At 46.9% G+C, this 24,669-nt stretch overlaps 1 protein-coding gene across 9 annotated transcripts in view; it reads left to right on the forward strand.

Annotated features, from left to right (window-relative positions):
* Positions 1–2,535: 2,535 nt before the first annotated feature.
* RNF168 (ring finger protein 168) overlaps positions 2,536–24,669 on the forward strand; it is a 36,148-nt gene continuing 14,014 nt past the window's right edge. For 3 of the 9 annotated variants that reach the window (XR_013636235.1, XR_013636236.1, XM_073360403.2), the window contains exons 1-3: positions 2,538–2,763; positions 20,357–20,700; positions 24,485–24,561. Coding sequence is in view for 7 of the 9 variants with exons in the window: in XM_073360403.2 (XP_073216504.1) it covers positions 20,400–20,700; positions 24,485–24,561 (378 nt within the window). In the remaining 2 variants the exon portion in view is untranslated. Of the gene's footprint in view, positions 2,764–3,894; positions 4,078–4,846; positions 4,932–10,468; positions 10,554–11,103; positions 11,233–20,356; positions 20,701–24,484; positions 24,562–24,669 lie in introns of those variants that run through there. The other 6 variants (XM_073360398.2, XM_073360400.2, XM_073360401.2 and 3 more) reach the window with 6 other exon arrangements.

Consider the following 24,669-nt stretch of genomic DNA (forward strand, 5'->3'; position numbering starts at 1 on the left):
TGTGCAGTTTTTTTAACCTTTCCTCATAGGTCAGGTTTTCTAAACAACTTATTTTTTGCAACAGCAGCTCACCTCTGGACTCTCGACAGTTTATCCCTATCTTTTCTGAAGTGTGACACCCAGAATTGGACACACTACTCCAGCTGAGGCCTCACTAGTGCTGACTAGAATAGGACAATTACCTCCTGTGTTTCATATATGATACTCCTGTTAATAGACCCGAGACTGATATTACCCCTTTTTGCAACTTCATCACATTTTTGACTCATATTCAATTTATGATCCACTATAACCCTCAGATCCTCTTTAGCAGCACTAACCCTGGCCAGTTATTCCATTTTGTAGTTGTGCATTTGATTTTTCCTTCCTTAGGGTAGTACTTTACACTTATCTTTACTGAATTTCATCTTGTTGATTTCTTATGAACTGCCATACTGGATCAGACCAATGGTTCATATAGCACAGTATCCTGACTCTGACAGTGGCAATTTTGGAGAGATCCACCCATGTCTTCACCTTCTGGCATTCAGAGGTTTAGGGTCACACTGAGCATGGAGTCATATCCCTGACCCTCTTGGCTAATAGCCATTCTAGTTGCTGGACACATCCTTCATGAGCTTATCTAGTTCTTTTTTGAACGCAGTTTACTTTCAGCCATCACAACATCCCATGGTAATGAGTTCTTCGGATTGACTGTGTGTGGTGTGAAAAAGTACTTCCTTATGTTTGTATTAAACCTGCTGTCTATTAATTTCATTGCCTAACCCCTGGTTTTTGTATTGTGGAAAAGGATAACTAACATGTCTCTATTCACTTTTCCCACACTATTATTTTATACCGTTCTGTCATATGTCCCCTTAATCATCTCTTTTCTAATCTTAACAGCCCTACTCATTTTAGGCTCTACTGATATGGAAGCCATTCTATAGCTTTGATAATCTTTGTTGCCCTTCTCTGAACCTTTTCCAGTTCCACTATATCTCTTTTGAGATGTGGAGACGAGAACTGGATACACTATTCAAGGTGTGGGTGCACCCTGGATTTAAATATTGGTGCTATAATATTTTGTCTTGATTTTCTATTCCATTCCTAATAGCGCCTAACATTCAGTAAGCCCTTTTGAACACAGCTAAAGTTTTCAGAGAACTATCCACAGTAACTCCAAGATCTCTTTCTGGAGTGGTAACAGCTAATTTAGAACCCATCATTTTATATATAGAGAGAGAGAGAGAGATTATTTGCACTTGTCATTGTTGAAGTTTGTCTGCCATTCTGTTGCCTAGTCACTCAGTTTTGTTAGTTCCTCGAGTACCTCTTTACAGTCAGATTTGGACTTAAAAATTTGGAATAATTTTGTGTCATTTGAAAACATTGCCATGGCCCTGTTCACCCCCTTTTACAGATCATTAGTGACTATGTTGAATAGCACTGGTCCCAGTTCAGATCAATTACCTATTTGGCAAGTTCATTTTGAATTCTAAGTGCATCCTCCAAAGTGATTGCAACCCCTGAGCTGAAGTGAGCTGTAGTTCAGGAAAGCTTATGCTCAAATAAATTGGTTAGTCTCTAAGGTGCCACAAGTACTCCTTTCCCTCAGTTTTGCATCATCTGCAGAATTCATTAGCATACTCTCCACTCCACTATCCAAGTAATTAATGAAAATATTAATTAGTATTGCCTGACTCCTGCAGGTAGGGTTACCATCTGGCCAGTATTTGACAGGCCTGGCCAGGTTTTTTAAAAATTTGCCAATTACCAGAAAAATAATTTAATCTGCCAGGGTTTTTTTGCATGGGTCTAGAAATTTGCATTATCATCATAATACCCTGGGATCTCTTATATTAAAAGTTTCTAATTCCAGCTAAAGATGATACTTTAAACGGCTGGGGGAGGGGGGTATATTTAGGAGTTTCCTTGTAGTTAGGATTGCAGGGGTGGGGAAATCATAGAAGATCAGGGTTGGAAGGGACCTCAGGAAATTATCTAGTCCAATCCCCTGCTCAAAGTAGGGCCAATCCCCCATTTTTGCCCTCGATCCCTAAGTGGCCTATTCAAGGACTGAACTTGCAACTCTGGGTTTAGCAGGCCAATGCTCAAACCACTGAGCTATCCCTCCTCCCCCCCAAAGCCTATAGCCTGGCTTCCACGCCCCCGGCTCCACTCGGCCAGCTGTGCCAGAGCAGGCTAAGGGCCCAGACTGGATGTAGGAAAGGGCAGCCATATCAAACAGGAGCCGGCACGTTCAGCCGTGCCCCCGCAGCAGGCAGCTCCCAGCGCGGCCCCGGCCTCTCCCAGCAGCAGGCACGGCCGGGCGGGAGATAAGCTTCTGACGCACGAGCGGCGCCTGGCAGCCCCGCGTCGTTTCTCCGCGTTCCTTTTCCTGGGGCCCGCCCTGCCTGAAATGAGATGCCTCCGCCCGCCGCCTGAGCGAGGGCGGAGCCAGCCAGGCCAGGCCCTGTAACGGGGTTGGGCGGCCGAAGCCAGGCAAGCTGGGGGCGGGACTGGGGCCCGGCCTTTCCCCTCAGTAGCCCTGGCCTCTCCTTCCTTCCTCGCTCCCGGCGGGGCCTTTAGAAGCCAAGCCGCGGCTCCCGCCCTACGGCGCGCCAGAGGACGGGGGCGGGGCCCTGGGGAAGGCGGAAGCCGTGGGATCCAGAAGTGCGGGCCGCGCGCGCGCCTGCCGCGATGACATCAGCTGGTTGTCGCCGAGGGAGAGAGAGGGTTAAGAATCCGTTGCACTCGTGCGGCTTCGAGCTGAGGCGGGCGGTGAGTGTCAGGCTGTAGCTCGGGGGTGGTGGTTAGTGGAGGCTTCAGGCCCAGCTTATGCTGATTCCTGGGGGTAACAGGCCACTGAACTGGTGGGGAGAGATCCCTGGGCCCCTGCACTGGGGGCATAGGCAGGGACCCTGAGGGGGAAGAGGGCTCTAGGCCCTTGGACCACCGCTAGGGTTGTCAGGTGTCTGTTTCTTGGCTGGAAAGCCCAGTCGTATTGGAAAACCCGGGAGGTTCTGGTCAGCACTGCTGACTGGGCCGTTAAAAGTCCAGTTGGTGCAGGGCTGGCAGCAGGGCCATCCCTCGGCATATGCAGAATACACAGCTGTGTGGGGCACCAAATTGCCCCACATTTCATGGTGCCCTAGGCAGTTGCATGCTGCATACATGGCAGCAGCTCTGATGGCCAGCCCTATCCCCTGGCTGGCCCCTTTGTGGGCTACACTCACTACAAGGGGCAGGGCTGTCCCTAGGGTGGTGTGGTCCCAGGACAACTCTTAGTCTTCCCCCATGCTCTGTCACCGGCCTGCTCTCCATTCCACCTCTTTCCCACCCCTGCCTCTTCCCTGACTGACTGCACTATCGGCAGGAAGTGGAGCAACCCGGCTCCAGCCTGCTCCACTCTACCAGCTCCCAGCTGCGTCGCTCCGCTTCCCGCTGCCGGTGAGTGCAGGGGGTAGTCCTTCTCCCTCCCCAAGTGACACGGCTGGGGCGGGGAAGCAGAGCAGGCTGGGGCCAGGTCGTTCCACTCCTGCTACTGGTGAACGCAGGGGCAGTCCTTTCCCCAGCCCCCACCCTCACCCATGCAAGCGACACGGCTGGGGCCGGGGTGCGGGAAGCAGAGCTGGCTGGGGCTGAGTTGTTCCACTTCCTACTGCTGGCGTCAGGCCCCATGCTAATACCCCGGGCCACTTTGGGCCTGTGGAGCCCCCCAAAACTCCTGCCTCCCTGGCCCCGCAGGCCTCGAGCACAGCTCACATCCTCTGCTGGGGGGGGAAAGGGGGGAAGAGCAGATGCTCGTGGTGCTTAGGACACCATAATTGGTAGCAACGGCCATGGTTGGCAGGCTCCTTACCTGGCTCTGCGCATCTCCTGGAAGTGGTGACATGTCCATCTGGTTCCTAGGTGGAGGGACAGCCATGGCCTGAGTGCTGGCTCTGCAGCTCCCATTGGCTGGGAACCATAGCCAGTGGGAGCTACGGGGGTGGTGCCTGCATGGGGAGGCAGTACACACTTCTCAGAGTTCCCTGGCTGCCCCTCTGCCTAGGAGCCGAGGGACACGTCGATGCTTCCAGAGAGCCTCCTAAGGTAAGTGCTGCCTGTCTGGACCCTGCACCCTGAACCCTCTACTGCATCCCAACCCCCTGCCCCAGTTCTGAGCCCTCCCCTGCACCCAAGCTCCCTCCTGGAGCCCATGCCCCACACCCCTCCTGCACCTCAACCCTCACCCCCGTCCTGCACCCAAACTCCCTCTCAGAGTCTGCACCCTACACCCGAATCCCTTGCCCCATCCTGGAATCTGCACCCTAACTCCCTCCCGGAGACTGAGCCCCCTCCCGCACCCAGAATCCCTCCTGAAACCTGCACCCCACATCCCCTCCCGCACCTCAGCCCAGAGCCCCCTCTCGCACCCAAACTCCCTCCTGGAGGCTGTACTCCCTGCTGCACCTTTGCCCCAGCCCTGAGCTCCCTCCTGGAGCCCACACCCTCTCCCATGCTCCAACACCTTGCCCTAGCTCTAAGCCCCCTCCCGTACCCTGAACCCCTCATTTCTGGCCCCACCCTGGAGCCTGCACCCCCAGCCACAGCCCTAGCCCCTCCTATGCCCCAACCCCCAGCTCGGTGAAAATGAGCGAAGGAGTGGGGGGATGGAGTGAGTTGGGGGTGGGGCCTCAGAAGAGGTGGGGCAAGGGTGTTCAAATTTGTGCAATTAGAAAGTTGGCAACCCTACTGCATTGGAAGGTGAGGGGTAGGTTGGGGGAAGGAGGCCCTGCACTGGAGGGGGGCCAAGAGGATCAGTTGGGGGCGAGGGGTAACCGCTGAAACCCTGTTCTTATTTATGTGTGCAAAAATACAGGCAAGCGTGTGCATCTGAAAAATGCAAGTGGCGAGCAAACGCCAAGCTGCTGGTGAGATGCCAATGCAGCCTTCACTGCTGTGGTGTAAGTGCCCCTCTGTGCGTTACACCTGTAAATCTGAACATCATACTGGATACACAGCTGTGCTTTTTATGGAAAAGTCCTTATAAATGAAAAAATAGAACATCTTTTAAGTCTAATGCTTTTCTCCTGCTTTGTCCATTTAAATATTCATAAAAAGAGAGCCCATTTATTCAGGTATCCTGGCACTGAATAGTTCAGTCACTCTAATGGCAACATGTGCATACACTACTCTTAAAGCCTGTTTTCTGTAAATGAATCAGTTGAATAGTTACCAACAAATCTGTGCAACTATTGAAGAGTGAACATAAAATACAGGTTGCACTTAAAAGGTCAAATAAAAGTAATTTATCCTGTTAAAAAAATGAACAGTACCCAGAATTTTTGGAACTGTATCCTTAAAGCTAAGCTCCTTTAGAACCGCTCTAAAATCCTTTAACACCTACTATTAGAGCCCTTGTCCATGTGTAGGTTATCCCTTGCATCATCTGCTACAGTCTCCTCATCATAGAATCATAGAATATCAGGGTTGGAAGGGACCTCAGGAGGTCATCTAGTCCAACCCCCTGCTCAAAGCAGGACCAATCCCCAATTAAATCATCCCAGCCAGGGCTTTGTCAAGCCTGACCTTAAAAACGTCTAAGGAAGGAGATTCTACCACCTCCCTAGGTAACGCATTCCAGTGTTTCACCACCCTCCTAGTGAAAAAGTTTTTCCTAATATCCAACCTAAACTTCCCCCACTGCAACTTGAGACCATTACTCCTTGTCCTGTCCTCTTCTACCACTGAGAATAGTCTAGAACATCCTCTCTGGAACCACCTCTCAGGTAGTTGAAAGCAGCTATTAAATCCCCCCTCATTCTTCTCTTCTGCAGACTAAACAATCCCAGTTCCCTCAGCCTCTCCTCATAACTCATGTGTTCCAGACCCCTAATCATTTTTGTTGCCCTTCGCTGGACTCTCTCCAATTTATCCACATCCTTCTTGTAGTGTGGAGCCCAAAACTGGACACAGTACTCCAGATGAGGCCTCACCAATGTCGAATAGAGGGGGACGATCACGTCCCTCGATCTACTCGCTATGCCCCTACATATACATCCCAAAATGTCATTGGCCTTCTTGGCAACAAGGGCACACTGCTGACTCATATCCAGCTTCTCGTCCACTGTCACCCCTAGGTCCTTTTCCGCAGAACTGCTGCCTAGCCATTCAGTCCCTAGTCTGTAGCTGTGCATTGGGTTCTTCCATCCTAAGTGCAGGACCCTGCACTTATCCTTATTGAACCTCATCAGATTTCTTTTGGCCCAATCCTCCAATTTGTCTAGGTCCCTCTGTATCCTATCCCTGCCCTCCAGCGTATCTACCACTCCTCCCAGTTTAGTATCATCCGCAAATTTGCTGAGAGTGCAAACCACACCATCCACCAGATCATTTATGAAGATATTGAACAAAACCGGCCCCAGGACCGACCCCTGGGGCACTCCACTTGACACCGGCTGCCAACTAGACATGGAGCCATTGATCACTACCCGTTGACCCCGACAATCTAGCCAACTTTATACCCACCTTATAGTGCATTCATCCAGCCCATACTTCTTTAACTTGCTGACAAGAATACTGTGGGAGACCGTGTCAAAAGCTTTGCTAAAGTCAAGAAACAATACATCCACTGCTTTCCCTTCATCCACAGAACCAGTAATCTCATCATAAGTCATCAGACTTCACCTTGTTCACCTCCAGTCTGTATAAAATGCTGCTGTGAAAATTGCACTTCTCTCATTGTTCTGACTGTGTCACTTCCCTGTTCACTGTCCTTTCCTCACAATCTGCATCAAGTTTATCCTCTTCAAGTCCCAGCACAGCAAATTTACTTTCCTTATATTCCCTCTCTCTTAAGCTTCCGTTTATTCAGAAAATTCTTCCTCTCTCCTTATGTGCCAAGCTACTTTCTGTTGTTTTCTGATTCTTCCTTAAAATGTTTTCTTTGAAGCCTTCTATTGATTATTCTACTTTTGGATTTTTAATCTGTGCCACTTTGAGACTATATATTGAGTCAGAGCTATGTTATTTGTCTGATTTAGATTATAATCTTTGGAGCCAGGGCTGCACTCTTTGTGGAGTGCCAAGCGCACTGGCATCACATCAGGGACGGTTTTGCACAACCTTCCTACCTTATTTTTCCTTTCTTCTCATCATTTTTGAGCATTCTATTACTTCTTTTGACCCAAGCAGTTAGTCAAAGATTTGGGGTCTTGCAGGTTATTACAGATAGGAGGAGAAATTGATGATGGAGCCAGGTAACTTGGATGCGGCCCTGTTTATTACAAAAAATATCCAGAGTCTGTTTCCTTTAACAAAGGGAGAATCAAATGAAAGGAGACCGTGTCCTTGCTCACTGGTACAAGCTTCTTTCACCAGCTTGAAGAGGCTTAAGCCAACTATAATAATTCATATTTAATATGATGTGAAGCTTTGAGGCTCACGATACATTGCTTCTGTCAGTGTGTACAAAAGTGAAATAGCTGAGAGTCCTGCAGAAAGATCTATGGACTTTCTAGGCCAGGGGTTCTCAAACTGGGGATTGTGACCCCTCGGGGGGTCGCAAGGTGTCAACCTCCACTCCCAAACCCTGCTTTGCGTCCAGCATTTATAATAATGTTCAATGTAAAAAAGTTTTTAATTTATAAAGGGGGTCACACTGAGAGGCTTGCTGTGTGAAAGGGGTCACCAGTACAAAAGTTTGAGAACCACTGTTCTAGGCGCTTTTCAATGCTATTCTAACGGTAGTGTAGGGATGCTTCAGGTTCTTATATATTCTCCTTCTATATCATAGAATGAGAAGGGGCCCAGCAGATCAGACAGATTATCTTCTGCATTTAAAAACAAAAGAACGGCCATACTGGGTCAGACCAATGGTCCATATAGCCCAGTATCCTGTCTTCCAACGGTGGCCAATGCCAGGTGCTTCAGAGGAAATGAACAGATCAGGTAATCATCAAGTGATCCATCCCCTGTCGCTCATTCCCAGCTCGTGGCAAACAGAGGCTAGGGACACTTCAGAGCGTGGTTTGCATCCCTGCACATCCTGGCTAATAGCCATTCATGCACCTGTTCTCCATGAATTTATCTAATTCCTTTTTGAACCCTGTTATAGTCTTGGTCTTCACAACATCCTCTGGCAAAGAGTTCCACAGGTTGACTGTATGTTGTGTGAAGAAATACTTCCTTTTGTTTGTTTTAAACCTGCTGCCCATTAATTTCATTTAGTGACACCTAGTTCTTGTGTTATGAGAAGGAGTAAATAACACTTCCTTATTTACTTTGTCCACACCGGTCATGATTTTATAGACTTCTATCATATTCCTGTTAGTTGTTTCTTTTCCAAGCTGAAAAGTCCCAGTCTTATTAATCTCTACTTATATGGAAGCCGTTCCATACCCCTAATAATTTTTGTTGCCCTTTTCTGAACCTTTTCCAATTCCAATATATCTTTTTGAGATGGGGTGACCAGATCTGCACGCAGTATTCAAGATATGGGTGTACCATGGATTTATGTAGAGGCAATACACTTCCTCATTTTCTGTCTTCTTATTCTATCCCTTTCCTAACGATTCCTAACACTGTTAGCTTTCTTGACTGCTGATGCACATTGGGTGGATGTTTTCAGAGAACTACCCACAATAACTCCAAGATCATAGAATCATAGAAGATTAGAGTTGGAAGAGACCTCAGGAGGTCATCTAATCCAACTCCCTACTCAAAGGAGGACCAACCCCAACTAAATCATCCCAGCCAGGGCTTTGTCAAGCTGGGACTTAAAAATCTCTAAGGATGGAGATTCCACCACCTCCCTAGGTAACCCATTCCAGTGCTTCACCACACTCCTAGGGTATGTCTTCACTACAAAAATTTTTTTGCTCTTACTTTTTGACTCTTTGGCTAGCTGTTCTTCAAATTCTTTTTAGACCTTCCCAGTTATATTTTACACTTCACTTGCCACAGTTTATGCTCCTTTCTGTTTTCCTCAATAGGATTTAACTTCCACTTTTTAAAGGATGCCTTTTTGCCTCTCACTACTTCTTACTTTTTTTTTTAGCCATGGTGGCACTTTTTTGATCCTCTATGTTTTTTAATTTGGGGTATACTTTTAAATTGAGCCTCTATTTAAAAAGTTTCCATGCTGCTTACAGGGATTTCACTTTTGGCACTGTAGTTTTTAATTTCTATTTATCTCACTTCCTCATTTTTGTGTAGTTTCCTTTTCTGAAATTAAATGCTACTGTGGTGTCCTCCCATCCCCACAGGAATGTTAAATTTTATTATGGTATGCTCACTATTACCAAGCGGTTCAGCTACATTCACCTCTTGGGCCAGATCCTGTGCTCCATTTAGGACTAAATCAAGAATTGCCTCTCATCTTGTGGGTTCCAGGACTAACTGCTCCAAGAAAGGTGTCATTTAAAGTGTCAAGAAACTTTATCTCTGCATCCCCTCCTGAGGTGACATGTACCCAGTCAATATGGGGATAGTTGAAATCCCCCATTATTAGTGAGGTTTTTTTTTTTATTTTTATAGCCTCTCTAATCTCCCCTGAGCATTTCACAGACACTATCACCATCCTGGTCAGGTGATCAGAGTCTCTTCCATCATTGTCCATAATAATGTTTTATGAAAGTGAGTGCTGCATTTCATAGCATGCATCCCAGAATGTCCAGAGCTTGGTTATTGGACTGCATATTCCAACAGTCTCTACCCACTCCTCTTTAGTTGTCAGAGTGTCCTGGATGCAAGCTGAATGGGTTAACTGGTACCTATATAAATGTTCCCTGTAGTTCTGAGGATATCATTGGGAGAGGTTATTTAAACTTAAGCTATTGTAACTTGGAGCATTTACAAAACACTTATTCATTATTATATATTGTCACTTGTTCTGCTCTGATCTATATCAGTGATACTCCGACCTCAGTGGTTCAGGAGCCAAATTAGCAATCAGCATTACCCAAAAGAGCCACTGTAGTGTGAATTCATTGTTTCATTTACTATTTTTAATATATAGATATATTTTCTCACAACTAAATGACCGACCAAGTATTATTATTTTATCAACAGCAATTGGTTAATAACATAGTAAAAGTACATCCTGATTGGTTAATAATGAAATCACACAGTGCTTTAATAACATGTGCTGCAAAAAGGTGCTGGAGGCAAATTAAAGAGCTGCTTGCATTCCCAAGCCTCAGTCTGAGTATCAGTGATCCATATGTTTGTTTGTTTTTTTTTAAATCAGGGCCTATGAAATAAGAAAAGGAGTACTTGTGGCACCTTAGAGACTAACCAATTTATTTGAGCATGAGCTTTCGTGAGCTACAGCTCACTTCATCGGATGCATGCCGTGGAAACTGTAGCTCACGAAAGCTCATGCTCAAATAAATTGGTTAGTCTCTAAGGTGCCACAAGTACTCCTTTTCTTTTTGCGAATACAGACTAACACGGCTGTTACTCTGAAACTGGCCTATGAAATGTATTTTGTGTTCCACAGTACTATTAGAGCAGATGGAAAATGCTGTGAGGAAGGTATGGGATGGTCCATAAAAGTATCACAAATTCTTATTGGACAACCAAAGGTATACAGCATATCATTTCATTTTTTTGCATGCTTTTCAGTTTTGATTACTTCATTTCAGCTTTTTAGCCCTAGGTTAGTCAACCAGGTGAATGCAAATAAACTATCCTTTTGAGGAAGAACCGTTGTTGATCCACAGAACAATACTGAAGGTTAACTTCAGATGATGCTAAAATTGGGGTCCTGTAGTAGTAGCAACTTTTAAAGGACATGTGGATGCAATGCATTGAAACCTTGACTAATGGAAGACATATGTTTATGAACACAAAGCAACAATTGTGATATAATTGTGTACACAGCTGGCAAAAGTAACTTGAGAATACAGATGCAAAAATAAATATTCTGTTATCAAATTACTCAAATGTTAAGTTGCCATGAGCAATATTAGCTTAATTTTGATTATGTACTTATGATTTCTTTGAAAAATGTTTATCTTCAGATAAACTGGAAAGGCTTTACTGAAAGTTGAAAACTCTTGAGATTCTAGTGTAGTGCACATGCGACTATTTTAAAAAGTGTAAATAGTATTTTAACAAGATTACCTCTCTTAGGTCCTGACAAATGTGTGCTGTAGACTTTTTCTCTGCCTGAATTGAATGATATCACAGATACTACTGCTTATAACACTTGTGATATCACTCAGAAGAACTAGAATGTCTTCAGCTCAGGATCTTGAGTAGGTAAATGTCTCTAACCTTGTTAAAATACACATTTTGATTTCATTATTAATAATCGTTATGTTCAGATATGACAAAGTGGGAATTTTCTATTTTTGAATCCTCTGGGCACCTCAGTTTCCCCTCATACTTTGTATTGCTTCTCATTGGTGGGGGAAGGATTAAGTTTGCTTTAAGGGCAGACTAAGAGACATAGGTATGTTTGTCACCTCCCTGTCTGAGTGGAATAAATAAAATCATGAAGGAATTGGCTGAAATGAACCCAGATCAAGAACCAGTCCAGAGAGACAATGCACGCTCCAGTGACTAATGAATCAGTGCTCAACAGTGGGAAGCTCTGGTTAGGGGGGTGCTGTGAACAAAGCATGGCCCTGCCTGGAGAGCAAGGGACTGGGAGGTGTGGGGATAAGTGTGGGCTCTGGATGAGATATGGGTTCTCTTACCTTTTGAATTTACTAAGAAAGGACACCAGAGAGAGAGAACTTGAAAATAGAATTCATTACAGCTCATCTGATGAATTGGGTCTTGGCCAGAATGGACTATGTGCTTTAAGCGACATGTCTGAATGCTAATCTAAGGACTTCTAATGTGGTGGTCCAGTTAACAAATAAATCCTATTCTGTTTTGAAAACGCTGTTTGGGGCTTTACTGCAAATACTGGCTGGGGTGCATTAGTCCCTGAAGAGTGTACAAGTCTCTACCAGGGGGCTATCTCATTTGGACTCGCTGTGTGGCGCTTACAATGTGAAGTAGGAGAGCGGGAGCCAGTAGCTCAGTCCAGGAGGCAGTGAGGATTCATGGTCTCGGAGCAATGAGATCTAATGGGGTTCTGGCCCACTGAAGGGGTTCCTCCAAGTGATTGTTTAAAAACTGGGGTGTAGCAACATCAGGGCTCAAAAAATCCACATGCCAATGGTGAGTAGGAAGCTTTCTTGAGCAAGGAGTTCCCTAAACTTTGCAAAATAAAGTATTTTCTATATTTGTGAAAATGACCTTCCAAACATGTCTCAGATATAGTGTTGCTTCCCTAAAGGTATATCTACACTACGAAATTAGGTCGAATTTATAGAAGTCAATTTTTTAGAAAGCAATTAAGTCGGCGGAGTGCGTCCACAGTACCAAGGCTAGCGTCGACTTCCAGAGCGTTGCACTGTGGGTAGCTTTCCCACAGTCTCCGCCCCCCATTGGAATTCTGGGTTGAGATCCCAGTGCCTGATGGGGCAAAAAACATTGCAGGGGTGGTTCGGGGTATGTTACCAGGCCCTCCCTCCCTGAAAGCAACTGCAGACAATCGTTTTGTGCCTTTTTTCTGGGTTACCTATGCAGATGCCATACCACAGCAACCACGGAGCCCTCTCAGCTCACCGTCGCCGTACATCTCCTGGGTGCTGGCAGGTGCGGGACTGCATTGCTACATAGCAGCAGCTCATTGCCTTGTGGCAGCAGATCATAGAATCAGAATATCAGGGTTGGAAGGGACCTCAGGAGGTCATCTAGTCCAACCCCTTGCTCAAAGCAGGACCAATCCCCAATTTTTGCCCCAGATCTCTAAATGGCCCCCTCAAGAATTCAACTCACAACCCTGGGTTTAGCAGGCCAATGCTCAAACCACTGAGCTATCCCTCCCCCCCAGATGGTGCATTACGACTGGTAGCCGTCCTCCCCATCTCCTGGGAGCTCTTGGCCGACCTCGGTGTGGTCGGTCAGGGCGCCTGGGCAGACACAGGTGCTCCTGGAAGACCTCAATGAGGTCTGTCAGGGGCCCCTGGACATAAACGGGAGTGACTCGGTCATTCTCTTCTTTAAGTTTTGTCTAATGGAGATTCAGTCCTGCCTGGAATATTGGCAGAGGGATAGCTCAGTGGTTTGAGCATTGGCCTGCTAAACCCAGGGTTGTGAGTTCAATCCTTGAGAGAACCATTCTGCCTCAGGTCGCTCTTCCAGCCAGCAGCACCGTGACCACCCAGGAGACTGACAGCTTGCAGTCGTACTGCACTGTCTGCTGCCAGCCTACCCCTTTCTCCCCACTCCCTCCCTCCATGAAAACAACAGCCAACAATCTTTTTGCGCCTTTTTCTGCGCGGGCGCCATATTGCTGTCAGCATCGTCCTCCACCCGCTGCTTCTGCTGCCACTCTGCTCTCCTGCTCACGCCATACCATGGCAAGCATGGAGCCCGCTCAGATCACCGCGGCAGTTGTGACTGTTCTAGACATCATGCGCATTATCCAGCAGTATATGCAGAACCAGAACCTGCAAAAGCAGGCGATGGCAGTGCGGTGAGGACAGTGATGAGGACATAGACACAGACTTCTCTCAAAGTACGGGCCCCAGCAATTTGGCCATCCTGGTGGCAATGGGGCAGGCTCATGCCGTGGAACGCCGATTCTGGGCCTGGGAAACAAGCACAGACTGGTGGGACCGCACAGTGTTGCAGGTCTGGGACGATTCCCAATGGCTGCAAAATTTTCGCATGCGTAAGGGCACTTTCATGGAACTTTGTGACTTGCTTTCCCCTGCCCTGAAGCGCATGAATACCAAGATGAGAGCAGCCGTCACAGTTCACAAGCGAGTGGTGATAGCCCTCTGGAAGCTTGCAACGCCAGACAGCTACCGGTCAGTCGGGAATCAATTTGGAGTGGGCAAATCTACTGTGGGGGCTGCTGTGATGCAAGTAGCTAACGCGATCACTGAGCTGCTGCTATCAAGGGTAGTGACTCTGGGAAATGTGAAGGTCACAGTGGATGGCTTTGCTGCAATGGGATTCCCTAACTGTGGTGGGGTCATAGACGGAACACATATCCCTATCTTGGGACCAGACCACCAAGGCAGCGAGTACATAAACCGCAAGGGGTACTTTTTCAATGGTGCTGCAAGCACTGGTGGATCACAAGGGACGTTTCACCAACATCAACGTGGGATGGCCGGGAAAGGTACATGACGCTTGCATCTTCAGGAACTTTAGTCTGTAGGAACGGCTGCAGCAAGGAACTTACTTTCCAGACCAGAAAATAACCGTTGAGGATGTTGAAATGCCTATAGTTATCCTTGGGGACCCAGCCTACCCCTTAATGTCATGGCTCATGAAGCTATACACAGGCACCCTGGACAGTAGTCAGGAGCTGTTCATCCATAGGCTGTGCATTTGGATGTTTAAAAGCACACTGGTGCAGTTTACTGACTAGATTAGACCTCAGCGAAACCAATATTCCCATCATTATTACGGCTTGATGTGTGCTCCACAATATCTGTGAGAGTAAGGGGGAGACGTTTATGGCGGGCGGGAGGTTGAGGCTGATTACGCGCAGCCAGACACCAGGGCAGTTAGAAGAGCACAGCAGGCCGTGGTGCACATCATAGAAGCTTTGAAAACCAGTTTCATAACTGGCCAGGCTACAGTATGACAGTTCTGTTTGTTTCTCCTTGATGAAAACCCCTGCCCCTTGGTTCACTCTACTTCCCTGTAAGCCAACCGCCCTCCTCTCCCCCCTTTGATCACTGCTTGCAGAGGCAATAAAGCCATTGTTGTTTCAAATTCATGCATTCTTTATTAATTTGTCACACAAATGGGGGGATAACTGCCAAGGTAGCCCGGGAGGGGTGGGAGTAGGGAAGCACCGGGTGGGGTGGGGGAGTAAGGGAGGACGGAAGGACAAAGCCACACTGCACTTCAAAACTTATTGAATGCTAGCTTTCTGTTGCTTGGGCAGTCCTCTGGGGTAGAGTGGTTGGGTGCCTGGAGGCCCCCCACCACATTCTTGGGCGTCTGGGTGAGGAGGCTATGGAACTTGGGGAGGAGGGCGGTTAGTTACACAGGGGCTGCAGCGGTGGTCTGTGCTCCTGCTGCCTTTCCTGCACCTCAGCTATACACCGGAGTATATCAGTTTGATCCTCCAGTAGCCTCAGCATTGCATCCTACCTCCTCTCATCATGCTGACGCCAGCTCTTCTCTTGCTCGTCCCTCCTATCCTCGCGTTCATTTTGTGCTTTCCTGGACTCTGACATTGTCTCCCTCCACGCATTGTGCTGGGCTCTTTCAGTGTACGAGGCCTGCATGAGCTTAGAGAACATTTCATCGCGAGTGTGTGTGTGGTTTTTTTTTTTTTTTTTTTTTACTTCTAATCTTTGATAGCCTCTGGGACGGAGATGATACGTGGAGCGATGAAACATTTGCCGCTGCAGGAGGGGAAAAAAGGGAGATTAGTCTTTAAAAGTACACATTTTAGAGAACAAGGGGTAGACTCTTTCATGGTGAACCAAGCTGTTAACATTACATAGTATGTGTGCTTTGTTTACAAGGTCGCATTTTGCCCCTTATATTGAGGGCCTGCCGGTATGGTGTGAGAGATGACACGCACAGGGCCAGTGGGCAACAGAATTCAGCTTGCAGCCACAGTCTTTTGACTTCTTTAACCTTCCTAAGATGTGGGGATGGTTTCAAACAGCAGTACCCTCATTTCACATACCAAGCACCCGTTGGGTTGGCCATTTAAAAGGAGGGGCTGCGGTTTTCAGGTTAACGTGCAGCACAAACCCAACTCACCGTCTTCCCCCACACACACACCCAATTCTCTGGGATGATCGCTTCACCCCTCCCCCCACCACGTGGGTAACAGCAGGGAAGATTTCTGTTCAGCCACAGGCAAACAGCCCAGCAGGAACGGCCACCTCTGAATGTCCCCTTAATAAAATTCCCCTATTTCAACCAGGTGACCATGAATGATATCACTCTCCTGAGGATAACACAGAGCGATAAAGAACGGATGTTGCTTGAATGCCAGCAAACACCGGGACCATACGCTGCCATGCTTTGTTATGCAATGATTCCAGACTACATGCTGCTGGTGTGCCATGGTAAAGTGTCCTACCATGGAGGACGGAAGAAGGCTGCCCTTCCCCAGAAACCTTTTGCAAAGGCTTTGGGAATACATCCAGGAGAGCTGCACTGAGATGTCCCTGGAGGATTTCCAGTCCATCCCCAGATGTGTTAACAGACTTTTCCAGTAGCTGTACTGGCCGCGAATGCATCCCAAGTCTTCAGGGCAAATTAATCTTTAAACACGCTTGCTTTTAAACCGTGTATTATATTTACAAAGGTACACTCACCAGAAGTCCCTTCTCCGCCTTCTAGATCCGGGAGCCCACCTTCGGTGGGTTGGGAGGGTACTAGATCCAGGGTGAGAAACAGTTCCTGGCTGTCGGGGAAAACGGTTTCTCTGCTTGCTTACTGTGCTTCAACCTCCTCCTCTTCCTCGTCCCCAAAATCCGCATCCCTGTTGCGTGAGAGTCCATTGACGGAGTCCACACACAGGGCTGGGGTAGTTGTAGGGGCACCCCCTAGAATGGCATGCAGCTCATCATAGAAGCGGCATGTCTGGGGCTCTGACCCAGAGCAGCCGTTTGCCTCTCTGGTTCTTTGGTAGGCTTACCTGAGCTCCTTAAGTTTCACACAGCACTGCTGCGGGTCCCTGTTATAGCCTCTGTCCTTCATGCCCTTGGAGATTTTTTTTCAAATATTTTGGCATTTCGTCTTTTCGAACGGAGTTCTGATAGCACGGATTCGTCTTCCTATACAGTGATCAGATACAGTACTTCCCATTCAGTCCATGCTGGAGCTCTTTGTGATTCTGGGACTGCATGGTCACCTGTGCTGAAGAGCTCTGCATGGTCACCTGTGCTGATCAGCTCACCACGCTGGCCAAATAGGAAATGAAATTCAGAAGTTCGCGGGGCTTTTCCTGTCTACCTGGCCTGTGCATCTGAGTTGAGAGTGCTGTCCAGAGCAGTCACAATAGAGCACTCTGGGATAGCTCCCGGAGGCCAATATCGTTGAATTGCATCTGCACTACCCCAAATTGGACCCAGCAAGGTTGATTTCTGCGCTAATCCACTCATCAGGGAGGAGTACAGAAACCAGTTTTTAGAGCCCTTAAAGTTGGGGAAAAAATGGCTTTGTAGTGTGGACGGGTGCAGGGCTAAACCAATCTAACGCTGCTAAATCCGACCTAAACTCGTAGTGTAGACCAGGGCTAAGTCTGCTGACAATCCCACTGCCTATGCTTCTGTTCAGAGCTTTGCCAGATGAAGTCAGTAAAATCTGACCAGACTCTTGTCAGTTTTCTTTACTAGTGTTCAGAATCATGTTGGTAACAGTTAAACAGACAAGAATAGACAAATTTCGTGATGCAGTTAATGGAGGTGTTGACTGAGAAAGGGGACCTCAAACCAGAGGCTAGAAAATATGTACAGTGTTGGAAATGTTCCCCTGGGAAACACAGCAAGAGGGAGGAGAGAATGCTCATCTTTTCCAGTAATGGTGTGGAATAAGTGGCTTCAAATATATAGTCCTACTAGTTCAGTGGTTCTCAAACTTTTGTATTGGTGACCCCTTTCACGCAGCAAGCCCCCACCTTATAAATTAAAAACACATTTTTTTATAATATATATATTTATCACTTTTATAAATGCTGGAGGCAAAGCAGGGTTTGGGGTAAAGGGTGATAGCTTGCGTCCCCCACATAATAACCTTGTGACCCCCTGAGGGTCACCACCCCCAATTTGAAAACCCCTGATCTATCATACACCCCCTTAGTCATCTCTGATCCAATCTGAATAGTCCCAGTCTTTTTAATCTCTTCTTAGATGAAAGTTGTTCTGTACACTTAATCATTTTTGTTGCCGTTCTCTCTGTCTTTTCCACTTCTAAAATGTATTTTTTGGGATAAGGCAACTGGAACTGCATGCAGTATTCAAGGTGTGGGTCTACCATGGATTTGTATAGTGGCATTATGATAGTTATGGTCTTATTATTAGGGCCCTACCAAATTCATGGTTTATTTTGGTCAATTTTAGTGTGTGTGTGTGTGTGTTTAAAATTAGTTAATTTCACATTTTCAGATGTTTACACAGTAACTCCTCACTGGCGGGTTAATGTTTTGTTATGTTGCTGATCAGTTAGAGAACATGCTTGTTTAAAGTTGCGCAATGCTCCCTTATAACATTGTTTGGCAGCCGCCTGCTTTGTCCACTGCTTGCAGGAAGAGCAGCCCATTGGAGCTAGCTGGTGGGGGCTTGGAACCAGGGTCGGCAGGCAGCCCCCCCATCAGCTCCCTGTTCCCTGTGCTGCAGCCGCCCAGCAGGCTGTCAATTGCCAGTCAGTTCAGCTGTCCCTCCCCCCACTGCCTTGTGCTGCTCCTGCCTGCCTTCTGGCTTGGAGCTGCTCCCGAAAGCCTCCTAGTTGCTGTGCGGGGAGGTAAGGAGGGGGAACAGGGGTGCTAATGTCAGGGTGTCCCCCTCCCCTCTGCTCCTGCACCCCATCTCCTCAGAGCAGGGGGGACACGCGACAGGGTTCAGGACAGAGCGAGCTTGCTGGCAGCAGCTGCTGTCTCAATTTACTTATCTACTTAAAAAGGCAGTGTACTTAGAGTGTGGGCAGTGGTGTCTCTGTCTCTCTCTGCCATGCAGTCTCCCCTCCCTCCATTTGTGCTGCCTTGTAGAGTGTGAGGTTACGTTAACAACATGTGTTAACCCTTGAGGGCTCAGCCAAGTGCTAGTTTATCATTTAGCAGTAAGGTATTCCCTAAGAAATATCCCCTTTTCCACCCTCTGACTTCACCACCTCAGCCAAGCTTCACAATCATCATTGCTGTGTACAGTATTAAATTGTTTGTTTAAAAGTTATACTCTGTGTGTGTGTGTGTGTGTGTGTGTGTGTGTGTGTGTGTGTGTGTGTATATATATATATATACATGTCTTTTGTCTGATGAAAAAAAATTTCCTGGAACCTAACGCCCCTGTTTACATTAATTATTATGGGGAAATTGGATTTGCTTAACATCATTTCGCTTAAAGTAGCCTTTTTCAGGAAGATAACTACAATGTTAAGCGAGGAGTTACTGTATCTGAAATTTCACGGTGTTGTAACCGTGAAGGTCCCGAACCAAAAGGTGGTCAGGTGGTGGTGGTGGGGCCGCAAGGCTATTGTAGCGGGATTGTGGGATTGCCACTCTTATTTCTGCCCTGCTGCTGGCAGGAGCACTGCCTTCAGAGCTGGGCAGCCAGAGAGGAAGGCTGCTGCCTGGGTACCCATCTCTAAAACCACCAGCAGCACAGAAGTGAGGGTTGCAGGGTATTGCAGGATGAGTTACCATAGGTCTGGTTCCTGCAGTTTCCCTTCCCTGTGGCCGGCTGACAGCTGGAGCCGCAGCTTCTCCACACAGAGGGGTGACAGCTGGAGCCACAGCCTCTGGGGCAGGGAGGAGGGGTGTAACAGCTGGAGCTGTGGAGCTTCCTGCAGCTGGGGAGAATCCCAGAGATGGATCTGACCTTCTCTGGGAGTGGTCTTACAGGGGAAGAAGTTGTTTCAATCCCTGGCGGGCACTAGCAGCTAGAGCCCTGTGCAGGATAGGAGCTGCTGGCTGGGGTCCAGATTTCACAGGGGAGATCATATTTCACAGTCTGTTAATCATTTTTCACAGCTGTAAATTTGGTGGGGCCCTAGTAATAGGTAATTCAGAACCCATCATTTCATATGTATAGTTGGGATTATGTTTTCCAAAATGTATTACTTTGCATTTATCAACATTGAATTTCATCCGCCATTTAATTAAGGGAATCACCCTGGTAGAAATCTCAATACCTTCCCTGTCCCTGAACTGAGGGGCTGGGGAAATAGGGCAAATGGGCTTGGCTTCTCACCTGCGTGTTCAGCATACTCCCCATCCCACAAGTGGCATTGCAAGGGGCATATCTTTGTAAGGGAAAAGGGGTATGTTGGGAAAAGTATTTTTCACCGTAGCTAGTGGATGCATGTAAATTTTCTAGCCCTGCATACATTTTTTTCCCCCTTCTATTTTGGAATTTTATAATAGAGCATTTAGGATTTGTGCAAAACTTTGCAGTTCATTTCCAAGCATTTTGTGTAACATTTCAGGATGACTTTGAGAAGGATTTCCAGTTTACTCTGCAAATCTGGAATCTTGGGTGTGATGAACAAAAATAGCTGATTAAGCACACATTTTGATAGCGCAAGCCTTTTTATACGTTATTCAGCAAACATTTTAAACTCTGTTTTAAATTGTATTCTTGATAGTACCAACTAAGAAATGCGTTTTTTGTTTTGGCTTCAGGTACTGATGTTGCATTAACCTCCTTCTTTTGCTTGGAATCAAAATGTCAAAGAGATCTGAGGCTCCGCTTTCCTTGACTGACTGTCTTTGCCAAATCTGCATGGAAATTTTTGTGGAGCCAGTGACCCTGCCATGCAACCACACACTCTGTAACTCTTGTTTCCAGTTGACAGTAGAGAAGGCAAGTCTGTACTGCCCTTTTTGCCGCCGGCGGGTCTCTTCTTGGGCACGATATAATGCCCGCAAAAATACTCTTATCAATTGGGAACTGTGGGAAAGGATTCAAAAGAATTACCCAGAAGAATGCCAGCGCAGAGTTAATGGACAGGATCTGGAAGAGGACAGTAAGTAAAATGACATTTGTCTTGTATCTGTTTGTGCTGTCGCAAAGTAATTGGTATTAGTGAGCTTGGATGTCATGAAGTGAGATCATAAAGCAATTGCTGGCACAGCTAAATTATTGAATCATCTGGGAAATGCAGTCTCACACTAGTTTGCTGTTGTTAAAGGTAATTTGCAAAGGAAAGAAATGAGCTTGTGCCCTTTTTTATGTTCGTTTTTTCAAAAGTGCACATTTGTTTTTCTGTTTTGTGTTTTACACAAAAAATGGGCATCTTGTCTATGCAAGGAAAATTACCAGTAGTGGTAATAGAGGAGGCTGTAAATGTAAATGGTGCTTGGGTCTTTTTATTTGATCACCAACATAGTATGAGTGACATGGTTAAAAATACCCAAGCCCTGGCTACATTTTACTGACACCAGGTCACAGCCTGGGAGACTGCTGGATAGACTACTGTAATGGCGGGAAGTTGGGCAGGGCAATGGGTAGTCCCAAGTGGTGGTCAGAGTTAACACAAGGGAAGATCTAATCCAAGGGGAAGGTACAGCGAGGAGGGTGCTGGGGTTAGGGCGAGGCAGCCAGATGAGGTCAGGTGGGGCAAGGCAGGGTCAGGTGGGTCTGACTAGCAACTAGCAGGCAATGGCTTCTTGCTCAGACAAGCCCAGAAGTGAGGCAGTAAGTTTATATATAGTCACCAACCAATCAGGGTCAAGATCCTGTGGTCAGTCAAGAAGCAGGTCATGGAACCCTGAAAGCTGGCCCACCAAGTCTGTGAATTCCCTTGTAACCAATGTGTCGGTGTGGCCTGATGGCCTAGGCTACTTCCAAACAAAACAGTGGGTATGGGTTCGAGCCCAAGGTTCTGACAACTACTAGGATTGGCATCACAGTCATAAGGAAGTGAAACGTGGTTAACTGAGAGTTAGAATGATTTTTATTTAGGCCAGGTCTACACTATAGACCTATATCGGAATAACTGTGTCGCTCATGGGAGTGAAAAATCCATGCCCCTGAGCAACATAGTTATATCGACCTCAGCTCCCATGTTGACATTCCTGATATTTCTAAGGTAAAATAAATTGAAAAAAATTCTTTAGATATCATCATCATCATGATGATTCTCAGCCTTGGGTCTTAACCCTCCAACTTCATATTGACTTTGGAAGTTCCAACCAAATAGTTTTGGAGGGCTGAACGCTTTCACTGACATCAGTTGATTTTATTTACTCCTGAGGTTTCCTCAGGATTTTCAACAAATTATTTCAGTATCTTTGCTGTTCTGTATTTAAATATCAAAAGACAGACTTGTTGCTCAGGAGACTATGATGGGCAGTGTCTTCTATGTGAAAGTTGGGCTCTTCCAGGTCCACTGGACCCTAGTGGTGGCCAGCAGCACTGCAGCCCATTTTTGTGGGCTAAAGGAAATTCTGTACATACAACATTAATTTCTGCAAAATTCTGCATTGCGCAGTGGCGCAGAATTTCCTTAGGAGTAAGGTCCTGTAGCTTCTGGGACAAAGCGATCTATAGGGGAAAGGTCTGGACTGGAGTAAGATCTGACCAAGAGGCGAGGGGCCTCACCCCCTTCTCTCCCACTCCAACAAGAGGAAACAACTAGACACTGAAAGTGAACTGGGAAGCCCCAGATGATTATCTGAATTGTTGAGACTGTGAGAGCAACCCTTTGCTGAGAGGGAAGCAGTGTGTGGGGATTTCACCCCTAGCCAAAGAGAGAACAGGAGATGTAGGAAGTGGCCCAGGAGAGGCTGGTCTAGTGTATTAGCTAAGAGGGTCTGAGACTGTCTCCTCACCACTTCCCCATTGGAGAGGGAGGACCTTGGTACCCCTTCCCTCCTCTGCTGGCTGACTGAGAGAACCCAGGAAGCACAGGGGGATGACAGACTGTAACTTGACAGCCAGGCCCTCAGACTGCCTGACAAGGGAATCCCAAAACTATGGGAGGTTGTTGCACTGCAGCCTGCACCCTAGGCCTGATGGCCCCAAATAAAGCTCGCAACAGGAACACAGATTGTCTCTTGGTGTTAAATTGGGTTTCCTGGCTATTTGTGGCTGTTTTATACAGATTTTGTCTTCATGTGAAGATGTTATGACTATAGAATATTAGGGTTGGAAGAGACCTCAGGAGGTCATCTAGTCCAACCCCTGCTCAAATCAGGACCAACACCAACTAAATCGTCCCAGCCAAGGCTTTGGAAAGGACTCTTACTTTTAGAAAGTAAATAGCTCAAGAAATGTCCCATTTAATAAAAATAGCAACAATACACACTAGATCAGGCAGTGATAAAATTATAGGCACATGCTATGAACTTGCTCCACTGATGAAACCTGCACATTAGTGTTTGCAAAATAAGGGCAGTTCTGATTGCTCTAAGAACCTTCAGAGCCTGATAACCCAGAAATTTCAAACAAGTAATCAGGGCATCATATCCTTCATCAAGAAGGAGGGAGACATGCTTAATTTTGCTTCTTTGAAAATAATAATCTTACAGGAATCTCACTTGTCCATTCACTGTCATCAGAGTTTGAGTGGCTTTACCTGTACAGCTATGAATTGATAAATTTCTTCCATTTATTTGAAAAAGAAACTGACATCTGAGGACACCAGTGAGCTCTATCACTGCCAATCCAGGCTGGGAATGTTCCTCTGTTGATATATGGAGGTGAAGCCCTGCAACAGATTAGCTTTGAGAGTTCTATCCAGTCAAGAATTTTTAGCGCTCAAGAGTGAGAATCCTGTGAAATAGCTTCAAATCAACAGAGCAACACACATTTCAGGCTGTCTTTATATACTATAAAGAACAAAAGAGGGCACAGACTCTTTTTTTTCCTTTGAAGGTCAGCTTTAAGATCTTTACATTTCATGCTGCACTATCCTAAAGTGTAAGGAAGCCTGGCCATTTTCCTCATAGAGCAGAGGTGGGCAAACTACGGCCTGTGGGCCACATCTGGCCCGTGGGACCATCCTGCCCGGCCCTTGAGCTTCCAGCCGGGGAGGCTGGCCCCTGGCTCCTCCCCTGCTGTCCCCCCTTCCCTGCAGCCTCAGCTCGCTGTGCCGCCAGCACTCTGGGAGGCAGGGCTGCAAGCTCCTACCGGGCAGCATTCGGACTGGGTGGCGTGGCTGCCAGACATGCCGCTCTGAGCGGCATGGAAAGGGGGCGGGGAGCGGGGGGTTGGATAAGGGGTAGGGAATCCTGGGGGGCAGTCCGGGAGCAGGGGGCGGTTGGATGGGGTGGAGGTTTTGGGGAGGTAATCGGGGGGAGTGGTCAGGGAACAGGGGAGGTTGGATAGGCGTGGGAGTACTGGGGGGCCTGTCAGAGGGCGGGGGTGTGGATAGGGGTTGGGACAGGGAGCAGGGGGGGGTTGGATGGGTGGGAGGTTCTGAGAGAGGCAGATAGGGGGCAGGGGCCAGGCTGTTTGGGGAGGCACAGCCTTCCCTACCCAGCCCTCCATACAGTTTCAGAACCCCTCAGGCCAAAAAGTTTGCCCACCCCTGTCATAGAGGGTGAGGGAAGCTGGAAGTGATTTGAGAGATGTATTTGCTTTCTCACTGAATTGGAACATACTGCATGTTCCCACTAGGTGGACACAGTTGAGTTAAGGTGCAGTATTGGATATGGTTGTGTTCTGCATATTTTAGGTTTAAGTTAAACTAGGATAATATGAAATTGTAATGGACTATAGGATGAAAATAATCTATAAAAATCTGAGCTATCTAAAGTGATCATTTTGTTTTCCCCACACTCCCCTTCTCTCTTTCTCTGGATTAGTTTGCATATCCCAACCACTGCATCAGCTAAGCAAGCCTGGGGAACTGAGACAGGAATATGAGGCAGAGATTAGCAAGGTAAGTCTAGAAAATTCTGTTTAAAGTAGTAACTGCCTTGACTATTGATTTATTTGAATCTTGTATGTATAGAATGACTCCAGTATTTGACTATTTAATTAGAATAAC

The sequence above is a fragment of the Lepidochelys kempii genome, chromosome 9 (assembly GCF_965140285.1).
Source record: "Lepidochelys kempii isolate rLepKem1 chromosome 9, rLepKem1.hap1, whole genome shotgun sequence".
NCBI classification, from domain to species: Eukaryota; Metazoa; Chordata; order Testudines; family Cheloniidae; genus Lepidochelys; species Lepidochelys kempii.